Raw genomic sequence first — 19,847 nt, 5'->3', positions numbered from 1 at the left:
AGCTCCCCAACCAGGGATCGAACCCGGGCCATGGCAGTGAAAGCGCTGAGCCCTCACCACTGGACCACCAGGGAATTCCCCACAGTGTCTATACTTTATATTTGTGTTTATCTGGAGACTACTGATTGCTTTCCAGGCACTGTGCATTATGTTAAGCACTCTATAAATACCTTGTCTCATTCATTTCTCACGTAGCCCTATGAGGCAGGCATTGTAATCTCCATTTGCAGATGAAAAAACTGGAACTAAGAGAGGTACGTTTAGAAAAAGGAAGAAAATTCACCAGTAGTTCCTGTCCTCACAACAGACCTTACTAGGAAATGCGGAATATTTCTTTCTGGCCCTTTATTCACAAACACCCAAGTTTATACTGTATAGGTGGTGGAATGAGAAATCAAACCTAAGTCTGACTCACTTCACAGCTTAACCACTACCCGGTACATTTTAAAACCTTACTGTGATATTAATGTTATTGTATAAGCATGTCCCCAAATATACTAGCTCAGCTTGTAGATCAGTCATCTATTGCCATGACAGTGTTTACCAAACACTCACAAATACTTGGTAGCATACACACATGAGGGTTTATTGTTCTCGTCTGAAATTGCTGTGGGTTGGTCAGGTAGCTCTGCTGATCTTGGCTGGGCTCGCACATCTCAGGAACAAGTGATCTGGGCTGACCTAGACTGGCCTGCCCCACATGCCCTTCACACCCCCAGGAGGCTAGACCAAGCGTGTATATATGGTGGTGACGAAAGTGCTGCAGAGAACCAGCAGGACATGCAAAACCTCTTTAGGCCCAGCCTCAGAACTGACACTCTGTCACTTCTGCCACAAGGCCAGCCCAGATTCAAGGGGTGGGGAAATAGACTCAGCCTGGAACTGCAGTCACGTGGAACAGGACATGGGTAGAGGGAGGGATGAGACCTCTGGCCATTAGGACATTGTTGCCTTTGCAGAGTGCTTGTTGGCCAAGTTAACAGGTTCCTGCCATCGGAATAGAGACTAGCTAAATCATCCTCAGAGTTCAGAAAGCCTGCATCCTTAGGGTGTACTTTTGAGGCCTTTATTTAATCTCTGTACCTAGTATGGTAACACTTTACATACCCTTGAGTGTTACTGCAGTCTTCTAAGTTAATTGGCACCCTGTGATGTAAGGATTCTCGGAAGCAGGGTGTTTTGCAGTGAAGGGAGCCCCGATGATGGTTCTCTTCTGAAAGCAGTTGGTACAAAGGGGGTCAGAAGTGCTATTTCAAACTCAAATTATGACTCTCTAGGGTCAAAGAGGTCATGAGAAGCAAACAGACCACAGACTGGTTATGGGAAGGAGAGGAAGATCATGAACCAAACTGAATCACAAGGAATTTCACCCATCAGTTCTAATAGAGAACCCATGGGCCCAAACCAAATCGTTTTCTCTCTTCTCAGCATTCTTTATAGAGGATAATGTTCATCAGCTGGCTGATGCTCGTCAGTGGTAACACTAGGATATGGTGTCTGTCCTGACAGTACGGCTGTGTTTAACTTCCTGAATGGGGAGCACATCAGAAAGGTTGGAGATGCTGTAATTGGTCTTGAGGGTTAAGTCGTAAATGTAGCTACAGTTTATTACTTTGATGCAGCCATAAACTAAAGAAATAAACCATCAACTTCAGATTGGGACACAGAACACAGATTGTGGCCGTACCCATTCATTGATGACTTCTAGCTAATCAGCTAATTGAACGTGAGATGCTAAATTCTTGTTAAGTATGTAAGAATAAAAAACATCCTATCTTCAGTTATGCTATTTGGAGGTTTAGGCATGCCTACTCTATGACAAAAGTGGAGGCCAATTTTGGGTTTGAAGGTAACTTCTAATCTTCTAGATTTAAGCCCTTTGTTCCACCCTTTCCACCAGAAATCCTCCTTGGCTCTCCTGGAAGTGACTTTCATTAAGATGGTTTTAAAAAGAAGAAAACAATGTTCCAGCAAACTGCAGAGTCTACACCATGGGGTTGATCCTGTCCACCCCTGATATTTCAAAGACAGCCTTGGAGAAATACCAAGCTCAGACTTAACAAATACAGGAAAAAACCACATGATCATCTCAACAGATACCAAAAAAGTCATTTGAGGAAATTTAATATGTGATTTCTGATTTTAAAAAAACAACTCTCAGTGCAGTAGGGCTGGAAGGGTTGGAAATGCCTTAGCTTGTCAAACTGTTATCTGCTAGGATTCTATAATAGACCTTAAGGATATGAAGCATTAAAAGATTTTTCATTAAAGTCTGGGACAAGCAGGGACCTCCAGTCTCATCCCTTTTACCTATTGCCTTGCAGAGCCCAGCCAGTGCAGGGAGGTGTTTTTTTTAGGTAGGAATTATAAACATTGAGGCAACAACTATCTCTAGAGGCAGAAAAGATTATTCACCTAGAAAACTCAGAGAGAAGTTAGAACTATTAGAACTAATAAGGGAGTAAAGTGGCTGGATATAAACCCAGCATTTTAAAACCAGTAGCTTCTTATATGTCAGCAGTAACCAATTAGTAAGTCTAACAAGGGAAATTTACATTAGCAACAATTATGAGAAAACATTGAAGGGATAAATTTAGCAAAAACTGTGAAAGTTTAAAGTGAAGAAAACTGTGAAACTTAAAGATGTAAGAAAAAGAACAAAAAATAAAAATGGGGAGTATACTAAGGTTATATTGAATATTTAAAAGGTATCAGTTGTCCCTAAATTAACCTATGACTTTCATGCAATCTTCATTCAAAAATTCCATTAATAATTTTAAATATAACTTAATATATCCTGAAATTCATCTAGAAGAGTGTAAGAATACTGAATAAAATTTTATGAATAGAACAATAAAGAGGGAAGAATTTGCCCTATCAAATATCAAACCTTACTTACCATTATATTAAGACACTTGGAGAATACTGTGTAATGCCCCTTGCATGTACTTTATACAAAAATAAATCTTAGGTGATTCAAAATCCTAAAAATATAAATTAATTATAGTTGTATTAGAGAAAAGTATAGAGTAATATATGTACACACACGTATGTACACACATGTATATGTATACATACATACTTGTATACGTGCATGCATATAATTTGGGGATAGAGAAGGTATGAAATTAGAAGCCATAAAGGAGAAAATTTTAAGAGATTATTACCATATTACAGTGTAAGATCTTGTCAGTAGTGCAAAACTCTATAAGCAAAGTTAGAAAACAAACAGTCTGGGAGAAAATATTTTCTACAGATAAAACAGATGAAAGGATTATATCCATCGTCTATAAAGAGTTCTTTCTATAAAGAATTCTTACAAATGAATAAGCAACAAAATCCATTTAAAGAGAAGCAAAATATATGAAGAGGGTGGTATACAGGAGAAGAAATGGATCCAATGGACATGTGAGATGCTCAGTCTCACTAGTAACAAGGAAATGTAAATTCAACAATAGTGATATTTGTATATATCAGATTGGCAACATTTTAAAAATTAATATTTAATTATACAAAACTGCACTCTTAGAAATGTTGGTACAACTATAAATAGATAAGATTCAGCAATGCTTTTAGAAATATAAAATATACATGTCTTTTGCATGAACAGTCTCACTTCTAGACATCCCTTCTATAAAAATACATACCTAAAAATCCTTCTATTGGGGAATGATTAAGTAAATTGTTACATATCCAAGCTATGGAATACTACTCACCCTTTAAAAAAACAGAGTAGTTCTGTTTGTACTAACATGGGAAATTGCATATGGTATACTGGTATATTGAAAAAGTAATTTAAGATCTGTGGGTAGAATAATCCTATTTGGGTTAAATCATTTATATGTAAAAACCAAGGATTGAGAGGTTCACACCAAGCAGTTAAGGGTGGTCTCCTCTGGGAAGAGCAGCAAGGTAGATTGGGGGCAAGGGAGACACATTTCTGCATTTGTTGAAATTTTGCAATGAACATCTTTGGTAATTTAAAAAAAATAATGTAGGGCTTCCCTGGTGGCGCAGTGGTTGAGAGTCCGCCTGCCGATGCAGGGGACACGGGTTCGTGCCCCGGTCCGGGAAGATCCCACATGCCGCAGAGTGGCTGGGCCCATGAGCCATGGCCTCTGAGCCTGTGCGTCCGGATCCTGTGCTCCGCAACGGGAGAGGTCACAACGGTGAGAGGCCCGCGTACCGGGGAAAAAAAAAAAAAAAAAAAAATTAATGTAATGATGCAGTCTTAACTTGAAAATTCTTATATTAAAAAATTGCAAATCCACAAAAGGTAGGACAAAATAATAAAGATCTTCCTCCCTGTTACTCAGTGATACTGTGGACATTTAGGAATAAAGGGGGAAAAATGAGTCCAGCAGAGTTAATACAGTAGAAAATATAGACAAACAAGATGATGCAAGGGTATCTTGGGAGAAAAGAGACCCGGCTGTGTTTCTCATGTCCTTTGCTGGTTGCTCTGTGATGCTGGGGAAGCTATTGAAAGCCATTGACTCGTCTGTGGTCCAGTTAGGTTTTCTCTGTGCTGCAGGTAGGGCTGACCTACTTCCATTGGGAGAAAGGGCTCGAGAGAAAGAATGCAGATAAAGCTTCTGCCTAAATGTGAAGTGTTATTGTTAGAATGTTCATGAATGAATGTCAGCGCCCAGCATCTCAGAGGGCCCCCATCAAATGAGGAGTATTCTTTGTAGAAGCAGAACTCTGAAGTAGGCACCACCGTGAGGAGTGGGGTGGGGATAAGATAGAGAAAACATGAAAGACCATGTGGTCTGGTAGAGGAGGGTGTGTGTGTGTGTGTAAACCTTAACATGTATAAATCAATAAAGGGGATTTAAATACAACATAATTAACAGAATACTGAAGTACTAGGGAAGAACTTGAAGTAACTTTGAGCAATTAGATTTGGGAAATATTAATTAAGACATGCTTCCAGAGGGGAGCAGAGGATGTATCTACCTGTGGGTGTGTGTATGTGATGCGGGGGTGACACATGGGGCATGGTGGTTGAACTGAGAGGGCATTGGGTAGCTTTATTATTGAGTTCAAAGAGAGTTTCTAAAGGGAAAGTAAAATACCTGTTTGACTCAGATATGGTCCATTTTCTAAGGCAATGTCGAGAGGCACAAGATCAAATTTAGCTTGACCCCATCCAGTGCAGAACTCAGCAGCCTCTAGAAGCTGGAGCTGAACTGAGCGTGGCTAATGAGAAACCTCCATCCTCTGCCAATGCCTTGGGACCCATCTCTTCCTCTTTGGCAAGCAGGATACAAAGAGAGCTCAAAGCAGAGTGGGGACCAAAAGGTCCCCAGAACGTTCATTCGGCAAGCTCCCCACCAGGCCTTTCCGGAAAACAGACGAGCCTGGTTTCACAGGTTAGCCAGAAAGCAAGTCAATGGCTTTGCCCTTCAACCCGGGGTAGTTTCTAATGGCACCTACAGGATACTCCGCATGGCGTCCAGCCTTCAGCAGTGAGGGAGAAGAGGACGTGTGCTAAGCCGAGCTGAGCTGTATCCTCTCATTTATTCTCTGGGCGTGAAAGGGGTGATTGTAAAATTCAAATGGAACTAGAAGTTGAGGTTCAGAGCTCCCCACATAAACGCTGCAGTCTGTTATTCCGAAATGCAGTCCACCCTCTTTCGAGGACCTTTGTGCGTTTCAGCGGTTTGGTTTGCAGAACCGTCAAGTGGAAGTTAGATCATCTCCGTTGCATCTTTTCCGTTTTGCTCAATATTCCTTGAATGCACACATGGGTTAGCACCACAGCCTGGTAGCTCATCTCCTGTCTCCAGTCCTGCCTCCTTCAGTTCACTCCTCACACTTCTTTCCACACTTCAGCTCTGCTTCTCACTTCAGTGCTCAGAACCCCTCAGTGACATTCAAGGCCTTTTATAACATCCCTACTGCCCACCTTCCTTGACCACGTCTCTTGCATTTATGCCTCTCTCCTTTCCATCTTGTGTTCTGATACAGCTACCCAAGACTACTTGTGGTTCCTCAAAAATGCAACCCTCTATCTCTTGTATCTGTCCCTGGATTACCGTTTTTGCTAATTACTGTGTGTCTCAAGACGCTGCTATACCAAGCATCTTCTCTAGGAGTGTTCCCTAACCTGCTTCGGGTTATGTCCTTTCCCCCCACACTCTGGAAGCACGTGTGGTTTCCTTTCATCCCTTCACTATATCTCACTGGCTAGTTTTGGTCTGATTCCCTGACTCACCTGGAAAACACCTTAAAGGTAAAAAAGAGTACCTGACACATAGTTGGTGCTTCATGAATATGTTGTAGGACGGAATGAATGCATGTATTTTTTAATTTAGTTTGTGAATATGTGTATGTGGGTCCTTGTTTTCCCTGATCTGACATGAGTAAAGCCATTCAGCCTGCTGTGCCTCAGGAACGATGTTAGAGTCACATTTAAGTAAGTTTAAGACTCTTGCCCTCATCCTCATACTTGAGCATCATCAAGTAGCTGTCTCCTGGGCCTCCATAGAGTGTGCATGAATTAAAACTCCTGTGTTGTTCCAGGCCAGCTGTTGCCAGCCAACCGCAATACTCCGAGCCCCATTGACCCTGACACCATCCAGGTCCCGGTGGGCTATGAGCCAGACCCGGCCGACCTTGCCCTCTCCAGCATCCCCGGGCAGGAAATGTTTGACCCTCGCAAACGCAAGTTCTCTGAGGAAGAACTGAAGCCACAGCCCATGATTAAGAAAGCTCGCAAAGTCTTCATCCCAGATGATCTGAAGGTAAATTGGAACTGGTAATTAGGCTGTGGGCAAGTGGAGAGTGGGATCAAGAGGCAGATTAAAAGGGTGACCCCAAGAAAATCACACAAGCTAGTGAACAAAGACTTGTGATTTCTGATCCCATTTCTTGGCACGTGACGAGGCAAGTTGCTTCCTCTCTGGGTGTCTTCTGAACTATGCCTTCCATGTCTTGGTAATGCATAGATATAAGGAAAAGCAATAAAATGGAGTGCTTTGCAGCCCATGAAGGAAGCAAACCCACTACTATCTGCAAGGAAACCTATGAAAGCCTAATAAAATCAAACCAGGATCTTTCAAGGTTGAAAAGAGAAAAAAAAAAAATTATTGGGGAAGGGCATCTGGACCTCATAGTCTCCAAGGGTTCCCTTTCCTTTGGGAATTTAACACTAATTAACTGCTTCCATTTCTCTGTAGGCCTCAGGGAGTAACAGCCAGAGACAGGACCTCTCTCCACATTGCCAGCCTTGGATGCTAGGGTGGGACTTTTAAGGAAGCTGGTGGGTTTCCTGACACTATTTATAAGTAATATTCACTCTGTGTCTCAAGTAAAGATCACTTGAGTATCTCAACAAAAGGTTAATTTGGGGTTGGTTTTTCTCTACTGTGTTGAAGGCACACATTATTTATAAAGGAAAATAGCCTTACCTTAGGAAATCAGATACAACTTAAAATTAATCTGACACATTTAACGATACCTTAGGAAGAGAATTCTTTCTAAACTTACGCCACGCCTACCAATACCAAAATAGAACCATTTTTGATTACCCATTGCTTAGAATTTTTTGTGTTTATGTTGCTTTCCAATCATATGGACAATAGAGATATGATTGTATACATTCAAGGCATTGGAAGCAGACATAATTTTCTAACTGCTGACCACCATTTCTCAAACCTAAATATGGTTCACATGAAGAGACACGCCTGTTGGGAAAATGGGAGTTTGGGACATTGTCCTGGAACTGATTTAGACCATTTACTTCTGCTTTTCACATATACAAAGAGCACTGGAGGAAAATGTACCCGGCAGATTTAAGTCACTGCTGTCATCCAGTACCTCAGATTACCTTCAGTGATGCAGAATCATAAAATGTCCGGGTTTTGGGACTTCCCTGGTGGTGCACTGGTTAAGAATCCACCAGCCAATGCAGAGGACATGGGTTCGAGCCCTGGTCCGGGAAGATCCTACATGCCGCGGAGCAACTGTGCCTGTGCACCACAACTACTGAGCCTGCACTCTGGAGCCCGCGAGCCACAACTACTGAGCCCGTGTGCCACAACTACTGAAGCCCACATGTCTAGAGCCCATGCTCCACAACAAGAGAAGCCACCACAAGGAGAAGCCCTCTCACCACAACGAAGAGTAGTAGCCCCCGCTCGCTGCAACTAGAGAAAGCCCGCACGCAGCAACAAAGACATAATGTAGCCAAAAATAAATAAATAAATAAATTTATTAAAAAATAAAATGTCGGGTTTTAAAAGGGACCTCAGAGATTCACTGGACCAAAGTGATCATTTTACCACTGAGGAAATGGAGACACAGAAAGGTAGAGGTGAGCACTGCTAGTTAGTGTAAGGCCCAGCTTCGTCCCCAAGTCGGCTAGCTTCCAGAAAGGTCACTGAAGCACGTTGGCCCTGACAGGAGCTACATCGGGAGCCTTTGGGTGACAAACCAATAGCTGTCACCCTGAGAATCAAAAGAGGAAAGTGCATAGTAAAAACACCAGAAAATTGAAGCTAGTCAGGGAATCGATGGTTAGACTGAGATGGGGTAAGAAAGGGGCCCCATGGAATTAGGTCCTGGGTGATTAGGCATCTTCTTTCAGCTCATGCTTTTCCTCATCTTGTGTTCTTAGCCATACAGTTCTGTGTGCATTTTGGAACTTGCCTCTTAAACTAAACAGGGGAGCCCATTCAGTAGGGATTTCCTCTTGAATGGAGGCAAGTTTGAAGGGATGCTGCTGAGTAGTAGATACAACTTCCAGCCAGACCTGCACATGGTCTCCAAATTTACAAATTTAAAGCAAAGAGCAAGCTTACTTAATTACCCTGGTAACCTCAGCAACAGAGGCCACGTGAAAAACGTCTGTGCTGGAATTATGCATGTCACTGCCACCGTGGCTGGGCCTGGCCTTCTCACGTGCCAGTGAGGGGAGCAGGCAGGAACACTGTCCTGCCAGGTGTCCCTGGATTCCTTCAGTTGTGAGTAAAGTCTCAGGCCCCAGAGCATGAGCAGTGGTGAAGCAAGAAGAAGAGCTGTAAGATGTTTCTCATGTGGCAGGAGGACTGAGCTGGGTGGGGCAGGTGACCTTCAGCCCTGGATGAGCAGACCGAGTGAGTGAAGTGGCCCTCCCTGCCACTGCCTGCACTCTCTCTCTGGAGCCATTCATTTGGGTTAGCGGGCAGCCCCAGGAGGATGAAGGGGTGGCATACTGATGCCTAGCTGAGAGTCAGTTTAATCGCCTTGGTGTCTTTCAAACACCCATTCATTCACTTGATAAATATTTTTCAAATGCTAGTGTCTGCCAGGTCCGATGTCAGGGCCTGGGGATTCCAAGGTGAGCCACTACTGACATTGTTCCTGCCCCCAAATGAGAAAAAGGGAGTGTTGACATGTCAGGGGGGGCCTGCTGGGCAGAGGTGTCATCAAACACCAGACCCTCAAGAAGATGGGACTGGACTGAGGAGTTCTTTGCCAGGTAGGGGTATCTCCGTAGCCAGATGGCATCTGCCCCTGGGAGATAGAGGGAAAGGGTACAGGTGATGTATCAGCCCCACTCAATATCCCGCTCTCCCCGCCCCCCATTTCTGTGCTGACAAAGGTGGGAAAGCTGGTTTTTCTTGTCTGGGACAGTCCTCCTATCATGCCTGCCTTCTGCAGCCTCTGCTCCAGTCCTATTCCCAGCTCCCCTCCCACCTGAGATGGTCCCCATTCCACACCTTGCCCAGCTCATCTGCACATGTGGACAGGTGAGGCTGGGAAATGAAAGCACCTTAGAAGTGAGAAGAGCTCAGAAACTGGTTGCTACACTGAGGTCAGCTGGTGACTCCCCTGGTCCTTAAGACCTGGTCACAAACCACCAAGTCCATGGCCTACGGTGGTACCGCTTCCCCATCCTCCTGCGCGCTGCACACAGCTTCTCCTTGTTCTCATGTAACCCTTCTCTCCCCGGCCCCTGTGTGCAGGTTCGGATACATCCTAAGCCAACCCCTCTTTCCAATCATCTTGGAAACTACACTCCTGGGAACACTAATGAGTATGGTAGATTCACTGATTGACCAAGGGGGTAGAATTGGGGCTTACAAAGTAATGCAGACAACTTCCATCAGAGCTGGAGCTTTCACTGTTGTTAATGTGCCTTAGGCTGTCTCACCCCTGTGGAGTCTTGTGCTCTCTTAGCTCCTCCCAGCTTCTCTGGGCCAGCGCCCTAGTCTCTCACCCCTTCCTCCTGCCTCTGCACCCTTTCTGAAGGAAAGCAACAAATCCTGCCGCAAGCTTAATTATCCAGGTATTTTCCAAAGGACAGCCTCCTCTCTAAGAAGAATTCTGGTACTAGCTATTATGAAGATCACCTTTTTCACTTTGTTACACATTATGATGAAATGTATAGCAAGCTGGGAGTGGTTTATAAATAAGAGAACAGTACTAGCCTGTGAAGGGCAGATAGAAGGTGCTTGCATATGCTTTCTGTCTCACACTTCCTGTCTTTGTGCTGGGCAAGTGTTGGCTCAGGATAAATGGCAGGGATGGCACAGACCACTGACTTTGGGCTTTGCTCGCAGCCTTGGCCTCAAACCATGTGACCTCCTCCAGTGCCAAATGCCTCTTGGAATCCTGGGGGAGGGGAAGAACTGGCTCACTCACTTATTCTGGGTGGCACATAACTGCAGGTATTAGCTTTGCTAGGATTGAGGAATTTACTGTTGCAAGTTGTTGAAAAAAGGGGGTTGCAAAACCCACCAGGTGGCACCATAAATGGAAGAAGACTTACATTTCTTAGTCCTCCTAGGAAGGTTTTCCCTTTTTTGGCAGTGATGGTGGGGGGGGGGGGAAGGAGGGATTGCTTTCATGTTGACCACAGTTAAACATCACTTAGGCTAAGACAGCCTAGAAGACAGTTAAACAGGAAATTCGAGTAAATTATTTAAATGTTAGCCACCAAAATGAGTATATTGATCAGTGGCAGGTGGAACTTTTTTTATTTGTTTTTAATTGCCAAAGTATACATGCCCATTATAGAATATTCTAGTAGTTCAGAAGGATATAAAATAAAAGGTGAAAGATCCTACCTCTCTCCTTGGCTCCCTCCTTCAATCCCCTTTCCAAAGCCACCACTTTTAATAGCTGCGTATAAATCTTCTGGGCCTCTTTCTATGAATATATACTATTATAATTTTTAAACCAAAGTGGGATGAGGAACCTGTTGATCTGCAAATTGCCACTGTTTCTACCCACATAGTGATATGTCGCTAGCATCTTTCTGGTTCAGCTGGATCATTATTTTTAACAGTTGTGTGAATCTATCATGATGTAGTTATTAAAGCTCCTGATAATTAGGGGGGGGTTGCCCATTATTTTCTGTTACAAACAATGCTGCAGTAAAAATTTTGTGTCCGTGTGTGCGCACGTGCGTGAGGACTGCGCTAGGGTGCAAGCCCAGAGGCACGGTGCAGATACTGCCAGGTCGCCTTTCAACAATACTGTGTCAACTTATTCAGGAAAGCACGCTCCCAGGGAAGAAAAGGGTTTAACATTTCCAGCAAAGAGAGGGAAGGAGTTAGGCTTGTTCTTCAGGGAGTGCGGGAGGCTAGGCTTTGCTTGGGGACGTGCGCTCTGTTGGGCGCGAGAGGCGGCCCGGCGAAGGGCGGGTGCCCTCGGCTCGCAGAGCCGGAGCCGGAGCCGGAGCCGGGGACGGGAAGCCTGGTGGGGATGCGGGACGCGGGCCGAGGTCTAACCGCGTCGGTGTGTGTTTCCCCCGCCCCGAGCAGGACGACAAGTACTGGGCGCGGCGCCGGAAGAACAACATGGCGGCCAAGCGCTCGCGTGATGCGCGGCGCCTCAAGGAGAACCAGATCGCCATCCGCGCGTCCTTCCTGGAGAAGGAGAACTCGGCGCTGCGCCAGGAGGTGGCCGACCTGCGCAAGGAGCTGGGCAAGTGCAAGAACATCCTGGCCAAGTACGAGGCCCGGCACGGGCCCCTGTAGGCCGGCGTCTGCGGGCGGCCTCAGGCCCCGGACAGGGGTCTCCTGGTTGATTGCACCGCACCTACCGACCTTCCTGACATCAGCACTTTACCAGATGCATCAACAGGACGGACTCACATTTTGGCGTGGGTGTGTGTATGTGCTTGTGCTTATGTGTGGTCAACGGGTGTGTGTGTGTGAGTGTGTGTGTGTGTGTGTGCGCGCGCGCGTCTGCGCGCGTCCCTTTGCACTTGCCATTTTGATAGCCCTCCATCGTCTTTTAGTTCCAAAATGAAAGGTGCCATGTTTTTACTGGACTGCGGAGACCTCTCGTGGGTTTCCTGACCCCCTTCCTCCTCCACTCCTGTCCTTTCCGCGTGGCTTCATGTTGGCACTTACCTACTTTTCCAGGACCCTTTGGTTGGGCTCACTAAGAAGGGCCCTGGTGAAATAGTAGATCTTGGTTTTCAAGACCACAGGCTCTTGTTTCTGTTTAATCTGTAAGTTACCATGCTAATAAGGTGCACAGAATAATTTAGCACTACACTGCAGCTCCATTCAGTTACAGGTTGCTTCCCTCCTATCTTCAGTTTTGGTGATAATCGTCTTCAAATTTAAAGTGCTGTTTAGATTTATTAGATCCCATATTTACTTACTGCTGTCTACTAAGTTTCCTTTTAACTCTACCAACCCCGGCAAGTAAGAGTACTATTATAGAACACAGAGTGTGTTTTTGCACTGTCTGTACCTAAAGCAATAATCCTATTGTACGCTAGAGCATGCTGCCTGAGTATTACTAGTGGACGTAGGATATTTTCCCTACCTAAGAATTTCACTGTCTTTTAAAAAACAAAAATTACAGTAATGCATTTGAGCATGACCGGAACATCCCCAGGACAGAGAAGCAGAGGGAAATGCCAGGTCTAAGAACGAGGGGTTAACTTATCAGTATACAGCCAAAAAAATGCATCTTGGAACAGTTTTTGACATTGATGTGTTTGCTTTTGTTTTCTCCTCTTTCCCATACCCTTAGCCCCCAGTTTTCTAGTTAACTTTTTCCACATCCCTCTTGATATTCAATACAATTCAATTAAGATTCAGTTTTCCCCATTTTTTGTAATATATATGTTTTTGTGAATTATACCTTGTCGTTTTTAAAGATCAGTCAGTTAAGTTAATAAGTTGATGTTTTGTAAAACCCTTTTTCCTAGTGGTGTCATTTTTGAATGCTTCATAAATTAATGATTTTGGAACTTATGTTTCTTATTCTCTGTTTGCTTTTGAACGTATGTGCTCTTATAAAATGGACTTCTGAAAAATGAATGTAAAAGACACTGGTGTATCTCAGAAGGGGATGGTGTTGTCACAAACTGTGGTTAATCCAATCAATTTAAATGTTTACTGTAGACCAAAAGGAGAGATTATTAAATTGTTTAATGTTTATACAGAGTAATTATAGGAAGTTCTTTTTGTACAGTATTTTTCAGATATAAATACTGACGATGTATTTTGGAAGACATATATTATATATAGCAAAGAGAAAAGGAAAACTATTCCATGTTTTAAAATTATATAGCAAAGATATATATTCATCAATGTTGTACAGAGAAGAAGTGCTTGGGTGTTTTTGAAGTCTTTAATATTTTAAGCCTATCACTGACACATCAGCATGTTTTCTGCTTTAAATTAAAATTTTACAACAGTATCGAAGCTTGCTGTGACAAATTCTGCTCTAAAACATCAAAGGAGCTTTCTTATTTCCTATTAGGTCTCAGAAAGAAGTCAGTTAACATCACCCAAAAGCACAAAATGGATGTTAGTCAAATATTTATTGGATGATACAGTGTTTTTTAGGCAAAGCATCTGCCACAAAAATGTTCACTTCAAAATTATGAGTTCCTGGAATGGAACATCACTGCAAGCATCCCAAACAATTCTGTTCTCCTCTGTGAGCACGTGCATCGTACGCAGTATAAGGTTAATATTGGTGCTATGTGTATGGTTTATAATTTGATAGATGTTTTGACTTTAAAGACGATTGTTCTTTTGTTTCACTAACTTGTGTCGAGAGATTCTGCTGTTGTTGCAAAGAAACATTTTCCGCAAGATTAAAATACCCTTTAATCAGTGGGATTTTCTAGTTTCCTGCGTCCAGAGTATGTAATTCTTTAGTGACCTGGTGGTCTCCTTGTCAATCCATCAGCAATGCTTCTCTCATAGTGTCATAGTCTTGGAAAATCTGAATAGTAAAATATTCCTGCTAGGTATCCATTTTGTCCCAAGCTACAGATTATGGTGGGAGATGGGAGAGTATTGGAATTGAAATACATTGTTCAGGTAAATAACCAATAAAATAAACAAGACCTTTGGCAAACTTAAGCAGAACTGAATAAGTGTTATTCAGAGAAACAAGTGGACATGGAGTTGGCCTTTTTATAGGTAAAGAGACTAATTGCAGCAGAATTGTTAAATCGTCACTAAAACAGAAACAAATGACATCTTTAAGTGGAGAAGTGTTGAAGGATTGTCCTGAAGACCATCTAAATTCATTGACGTTTAAAATGGTAGCTGAAAAAACTGTATTTGAGTACTGGTCTTTCTGAAATTAGGTTGTTTGTATCAAATGAGCATCATAAATGTTTTCTGCAGAAGAAATAAGATCATAATAAAACATTCTTTGGCGTGCCAAGGGAGGTTTCAGAAACCTACCTCGTCTTAAAAATTTAAAAACTTTGGAGTCTGTATAGGTGCCTTAGATGTAGGTTATTGTCACCACACACATGAGCACTCAACCCCTGGACTCACTGCCTTCTGTCCAGGGCAGTCAGCTAGTAAATAAAGCAGTTCTGCTAAATGGTATGGGAAGCCCGGCCCAATTTGGAATGACTTGGAACATCCAGGGTCAAATGAGTTCTGCAGACTGAAGCTATTAAAAGAGTCCTGTTGTAATTTTTCACCTTTTCATCTTAAGCATCTTTCAGAGATTAATTACTTGGCCATTAAAAATGAATCCAAATCATATTATGCCAACATCATTTAGACATGATTTGGAATGAGCGGCCTAGAACTTCCTGACAAGGTCACATCATTTCTTTTGACTAGACTTGCGAAGAAAGGCAAAAATTGGTCAGCCTATCCTTCTGCTTGTGCCGCCTTGAGGACATAGGTAGGGAATGGGAGGGAGGTCAGTGATCACTTCCTCCCCTTGAGAAAGTGGCCACTTTTGACCATTCAAAACCCACAGTGAGCAGGATAGTGACAGGCCTTTCATCTTCAAATACAACAGACCACTGTGAAACCATCCTTTGAAGCAGAAGGACCATTCGTTTGAGGAGCATGCAGACGGAATTCTGGCATTGGGTGGGGAGGAAGCTGTATGAGAAAGCCCAGAGGTTCCTTCCAACTCACCAGTTTTGTGAGGGAATTCACAATAATTCTGAATGTACATTTGAAAGGTCTTGAGTCTGTTTTCAGAAGAGTCAAGAAGAATTTTAAGTAGAGTTCTTCCCACCTCCCACCCCCACCCCAAAGTAAAACAAAGGTCATTCTGTAAAACGCAAGGAGTTTATCTACTTTTCCCCTAATGTTCCTTTTAGGAAAACTCAAACTTGATCAGCGTTAATCAGACCAATCCCAGAAGGTGGTAGACACCTGCTTTCAGTCCGCCAGCTTCCTGCTGAGGGCTTCTAGGCCCCCACTGGGAAGGCCAAGATCTCCTCTAGGTTTTCTCTACAATTAACAGTGTCATTTTTAAATGAGCAAAGCCATGTCTTCAATCTTGATACATTGGATTTGGCAACTAAAGTCAGTACATTTTGCAAAGGGCCAAGTGTATGTAGAGGAATGTGTGTGTGTGTGTGTGTGTGTGAATAGTTAAGGCATAAAATCTTTCATTTTGGAGCACCTTACCGAACATAACAATAATCACTGTTATCCTTTTGGCAACACCACAAAGACTGCATCTGTTAAACAGGTACAAGTTCACTTGAGGTCAGTGTAATTGTACACCATGGTATTGGTGGTGTTTATTGCTGATAAGTCCAAACCTTTATCTGTCTGTTATTCTTAATGTTTAATAAACTTTGGATTGTTTCCTGTCTTTCCTTTATTTTTGTTGACAGTCTGCTGGAAATTAGATTCTGTTACCAATTCTATCATAAACAAGCCATTGACAGAGATTAATTACATAGATGATAAAGTAATAATACTATATAGTTAGTGAAATATCAACATTTATTGAGTACTTACATGCCAGGCACTATGCTAAACACTTGCATGGAATATTTTATTTAATCCCATGTCAACCCTATGAGGTAGGGACAATTGTCATCTCCATTTACAGAAGAAAGAAGGTTCGGGAGCTTAAGTAGCTGGTAGAAGTGACAGAAAAGAGTTCTGATCCATCAAATGGGTGTCATTTAGAGTGGTGGTTCCCAAAAACCAGTCCAAAGACTGTTTTCTTGTTGGATGTACAAGAATCACCTGGGACCATATTACAAGACTGCAGATCCAGTGATGCTGAATCAGTACATCTGGGATGGGGCCTGGAAATCTGAATTTCTTAAAGGTTCACAGCTAACTCCCATGTGTGGCCAAGTAATTAGAGCCAAGGATTTAATTGACCTTAATTTGAGTTCATGACCTTGGGGGATCCATGTAGAAGCTTCAAAACTTCCATAATTACCCGAAACTGTATGCAACTTTTTGTGTATAAACATGTATTTTTCTGTAGAGGAGATCCATAGCTTCCCCACCCTCCAAAGGAACCTGTGATGCAAGATGGAATAAAACCCCCTGATTAACAGGAAGGCTGATGTAGAATGGTGGTTCCCAGCCCAGGCAGCCCATTAGAATCACCTGGGGAGCTCAAAACACTGGCGCTCATGTGCCACGGTCCAGGCCAAGGAGCTCAGCATCTGTGGCAGGAGAGAAGGGAGCTCTGGTGAGGAGTTAGTTCAGTGGTTCAGATCTGTCACTTAGCGAGTGTGTGACCTTGAACAGCTACTAAGCACTTTTAAACCTAAATCTCCCATCTGTGAGAAGGTCAGCTCTCCACCCTGAGGGTTTTGGGGAGAACTAATGACATAAATGCATAGTCTCTGGTACCTCATCGGCCCTCAATAAATAACTGCCACAGGGACCTGAGGATAGAATGTGTACCTGCTGCACTTTTTCCAGTTCAATATTTCAGACCATTTGTTCCTCCAAAGAAGTCAGAAAACAGTTCTGTGAAGAAGAAGGGGTAGGTGGCTGGTGGCGAGAGAACAGGTGATGCCCCGGCATGGGTGTGGTTCATACTCTGACATCCCTAGTAGATCAGAGCTTTGACCACAGGTTGGGGGACGTCCATCCAGGTGGCACCTTCCAATTTAAGCAGCTACAAGTCAGGGGTCAGCTCTATTTCACCATTAAACAACTTTCTCCTTTCTCAGAGGAATAGGTACAATGACCTTAGCAAAATTCTCTTTGAGTAACTGATTTTATATTTTTGCATCTTCAAACCTCTTAGAGGAAATGACTGCTTCTCCATGCCTGGAGAGACTGTGACTTTATGGTGGCAGGAACTGATGTGAAGCCCAGCTGTGTAGATGCCCAGTCACTCGTGAGACCTCAGTCCCCAGGGCCCATCACTGCTGCCCTTGGGATGGCTTTTCCATTCCCATTTAAACATAACAAACCTTCAACTGCCAAGTCCTTCTCTTCAAAGCACAGGAATTCCATTCCCTCTTTGAAAATCACTGGCTTAGAAGTCTCTTTGGGCATCTTTAGCAAGGATCTGGGTGGGAATTGTGGAAGTCTTGCCTTTGTGGTCGGGAGATGGCTTCTTGGTAATAAATGTAAATGACCCTATTGGAGGAGAAAGGCCCAGGTAAAGAAGGTGGTGAGCGTTCTCTGCCTCTCTGGGCTTTGAGTCAGTGAAGACTTGCATCCAAAGGCCCCTCTCTGACTTCTCTTCATCCTGCAAAGCCTGGCACGATAGGAAAAGCTGACAGTTACTGAACCCTGTACTAAACTAAAAGCTGACAGGTACTAAACCGTGTACCTGCCACATCTCACTTCCTTCTCATGCTATGAAATTGCTACTAATATTTTTCCTGTTTTAAAGAAACAGGCTCATGGAAATGAAGTAAGCAGAATTTAAGCCCAGGCAGGAAGCCTGATTCCAGAGTTTGTGTTCTGTGCTACTGTACTCCATGGCTTAAACTACGGGCTCAACAAAGGCAAAAGGCAACCACTGTAATTAGGAGGGTGAGCCCGGAGCAGGCAAACCTGGGCTTGAATCCCATCTCTATTATTTACTGTGTGACCATAGAAAATTCAGCAAATTGCCCTGAGTTTTACCTGCAAAATGGACAAACTACAACTCTCCTTATATGGTTGTTATTAGGATTAAGTGAGAACATGCATTGAAAACACTTGGATCAATGTGCAGAGTATAACAGGAATTCAACAAGTATTTGCTTTTTGTAATAATCATAGCAATTATTAATAAATGTTGCTTGATTTGATTTCACTGGTGATGTGTTACGATAGAGTCAGACTATATATTGTGTATTTTAGTGGGTGCTTTTTTTTTTTTTTTTTTTGCGGTACACGGGCCTCTCACTGCTGTGGCCTCTCACTGCTGCGGCCTCTCCCATTGCGGAGCACAGGCTCCGGACGCACAGGCTCAGTGGCCATGGCTCACGGGCCCAGCCGCTCCACGGCATGTGGGATCCTCCCGGATTGGGGCACGAACTCGTGTCCCTGCATCGGCAGGCTGACTCTCAACCACTGTGCCACCAGGGAAGCCCTAGTGGGTGCACTTTTATTCTGCAAATACTTGATTCAAGAGCCTCTTCTACATTTTGGTGACATCCCTGTTTTATGGATGAGTAAACAGCGGAGAGAGTGTGGTCACTTTATGAGCGAAGTTGTGTTTCTGAGATTGATTTTATAAACATAAAATTCATGAAGCATCACCAATTTCAAGCCAACTCTGTTGCCTCTGATATTGTTGGGATCTTGGAGACCTTTACTTTAACGAATGTACTGAATGGTACTGAAAGTCTGACCCTTGCAGTGTGAGGGAAGGCTCCCGCTCACACAGAGATGAGAAGTCGTGGGTGGTTCCCAAGGGTCTTTTGTTAGCTTCTGCCTTCAGGCCTGCCCCAGTCTCCATGCTATACATCTATATCTATACCTCTATCTATCTATCATCTATCTATGTATCTATCATCTATCTATCTATCTATCTATGTATCTCTCTCTCTCTCTCTCTATCATCTGTCATCTTTTTTTAGCTCCTGCTAGTAACATGTAGAGCCAGGCCCAGACCCCCATGGTCTATGACAAGGCTGAGAACTATGTCAGCAGCTTACTAAACCCATTGCTTTCCCTTCTAGACATTCACCTAGACCACCTTTTCCAGCCTTCCTTTCATTTCGTGTGGCCAGACAACTGAATTCTGACCAATAGAGCATGAGCAGGAGTGATCCTGGGTGTCACTTCACGACTGGCCCACAAACATCTCCATCTACCCTTCTTCCTCTTCTCCTTCTTCTGGCTCCAGCAGGTGCTCTGAGAAGAAGGAGACTTAAGGAGGAAGGGACCTAGGTCTCTTGAGTCACTGAACTGTTACATGAGGGAGAAAAAAACCTTCCTGTACTAAGCCTTTGAGAACCTGGGGTTGGCTGTTGCAGTGGTCAGCCTACCCTGATTTGAGAACCTTCTTCTGCATTCCAGTGTCCTTATTTGAATTCCTCACATCTTTGCCAGCCTCTTCCCCAGGCTGGGGAGTGGAGGATGGTTCCTTGTTAAAACCCAGACTTGTCACCTCTTGCATACAGGACCTTGTGGTTTACCTACCTCCAGGACAGACCTCCCACCCTGGTTTGGCCCAACCTGTTGGGCTGG

At 43.6% G+C, this 19,847-nt stretch overlaps 1 protein-coding gene across 9 annotated transcripts in view; it reads left to right on the top strand.

Moving 5' to 3' along the window:
* The window catches only part of HLF (HLF transcription factor, PAR bZIP family member), a 54,665-nt gene extending 38,622 nt beyond the window's left edge, over positions 1-16,043 (top strand). For 4 of the 9 annotated variants that reach the window (XM_033431776.2, XM_033431774.2, XM_033431779.2 and 1 more), the window contains 2 exons: positions 6,529-6,749; positions 11,754-16,043. In XM_033431776.2, the coding sequence (XP_033287667.1) occupies positions 6,529-6,749; positions 11,754-11,972 (440 nt within the window). In that variant the 3' untranslated portion in view covers positions 11,973-16,043. Of the gene's footprint in view, positions 1-6,528; positions 6,750-7,184; positions 7,632-7,770 lie in introns of those variants that run through there. The other 5 variants (XM_033431775.2, XM_004271798.3, XM_033431780.2 and 2 more) reach the window with 4 other exon arrangements.
* The last annotated feature ends 3,804 nt before the right edge of the window (positions 16,044-19,847 follow it).

This window comes from Orcinus orca, chromosome 19, assembly GCF_937001465.1.
Source record: "Orcinus orca chromosome 19, mOrcOrc1.1, whole genome shotgun sequence".
Lineage (NCBI taxonomy): Eukaryota > Metazoa > Chordata > Mammalia > Artiodactyla > Delphinidae > Orcinus > Orcinus orca.
This window is presented reverse-complemented; position numbering and strand designations above follow the sequence as displayed.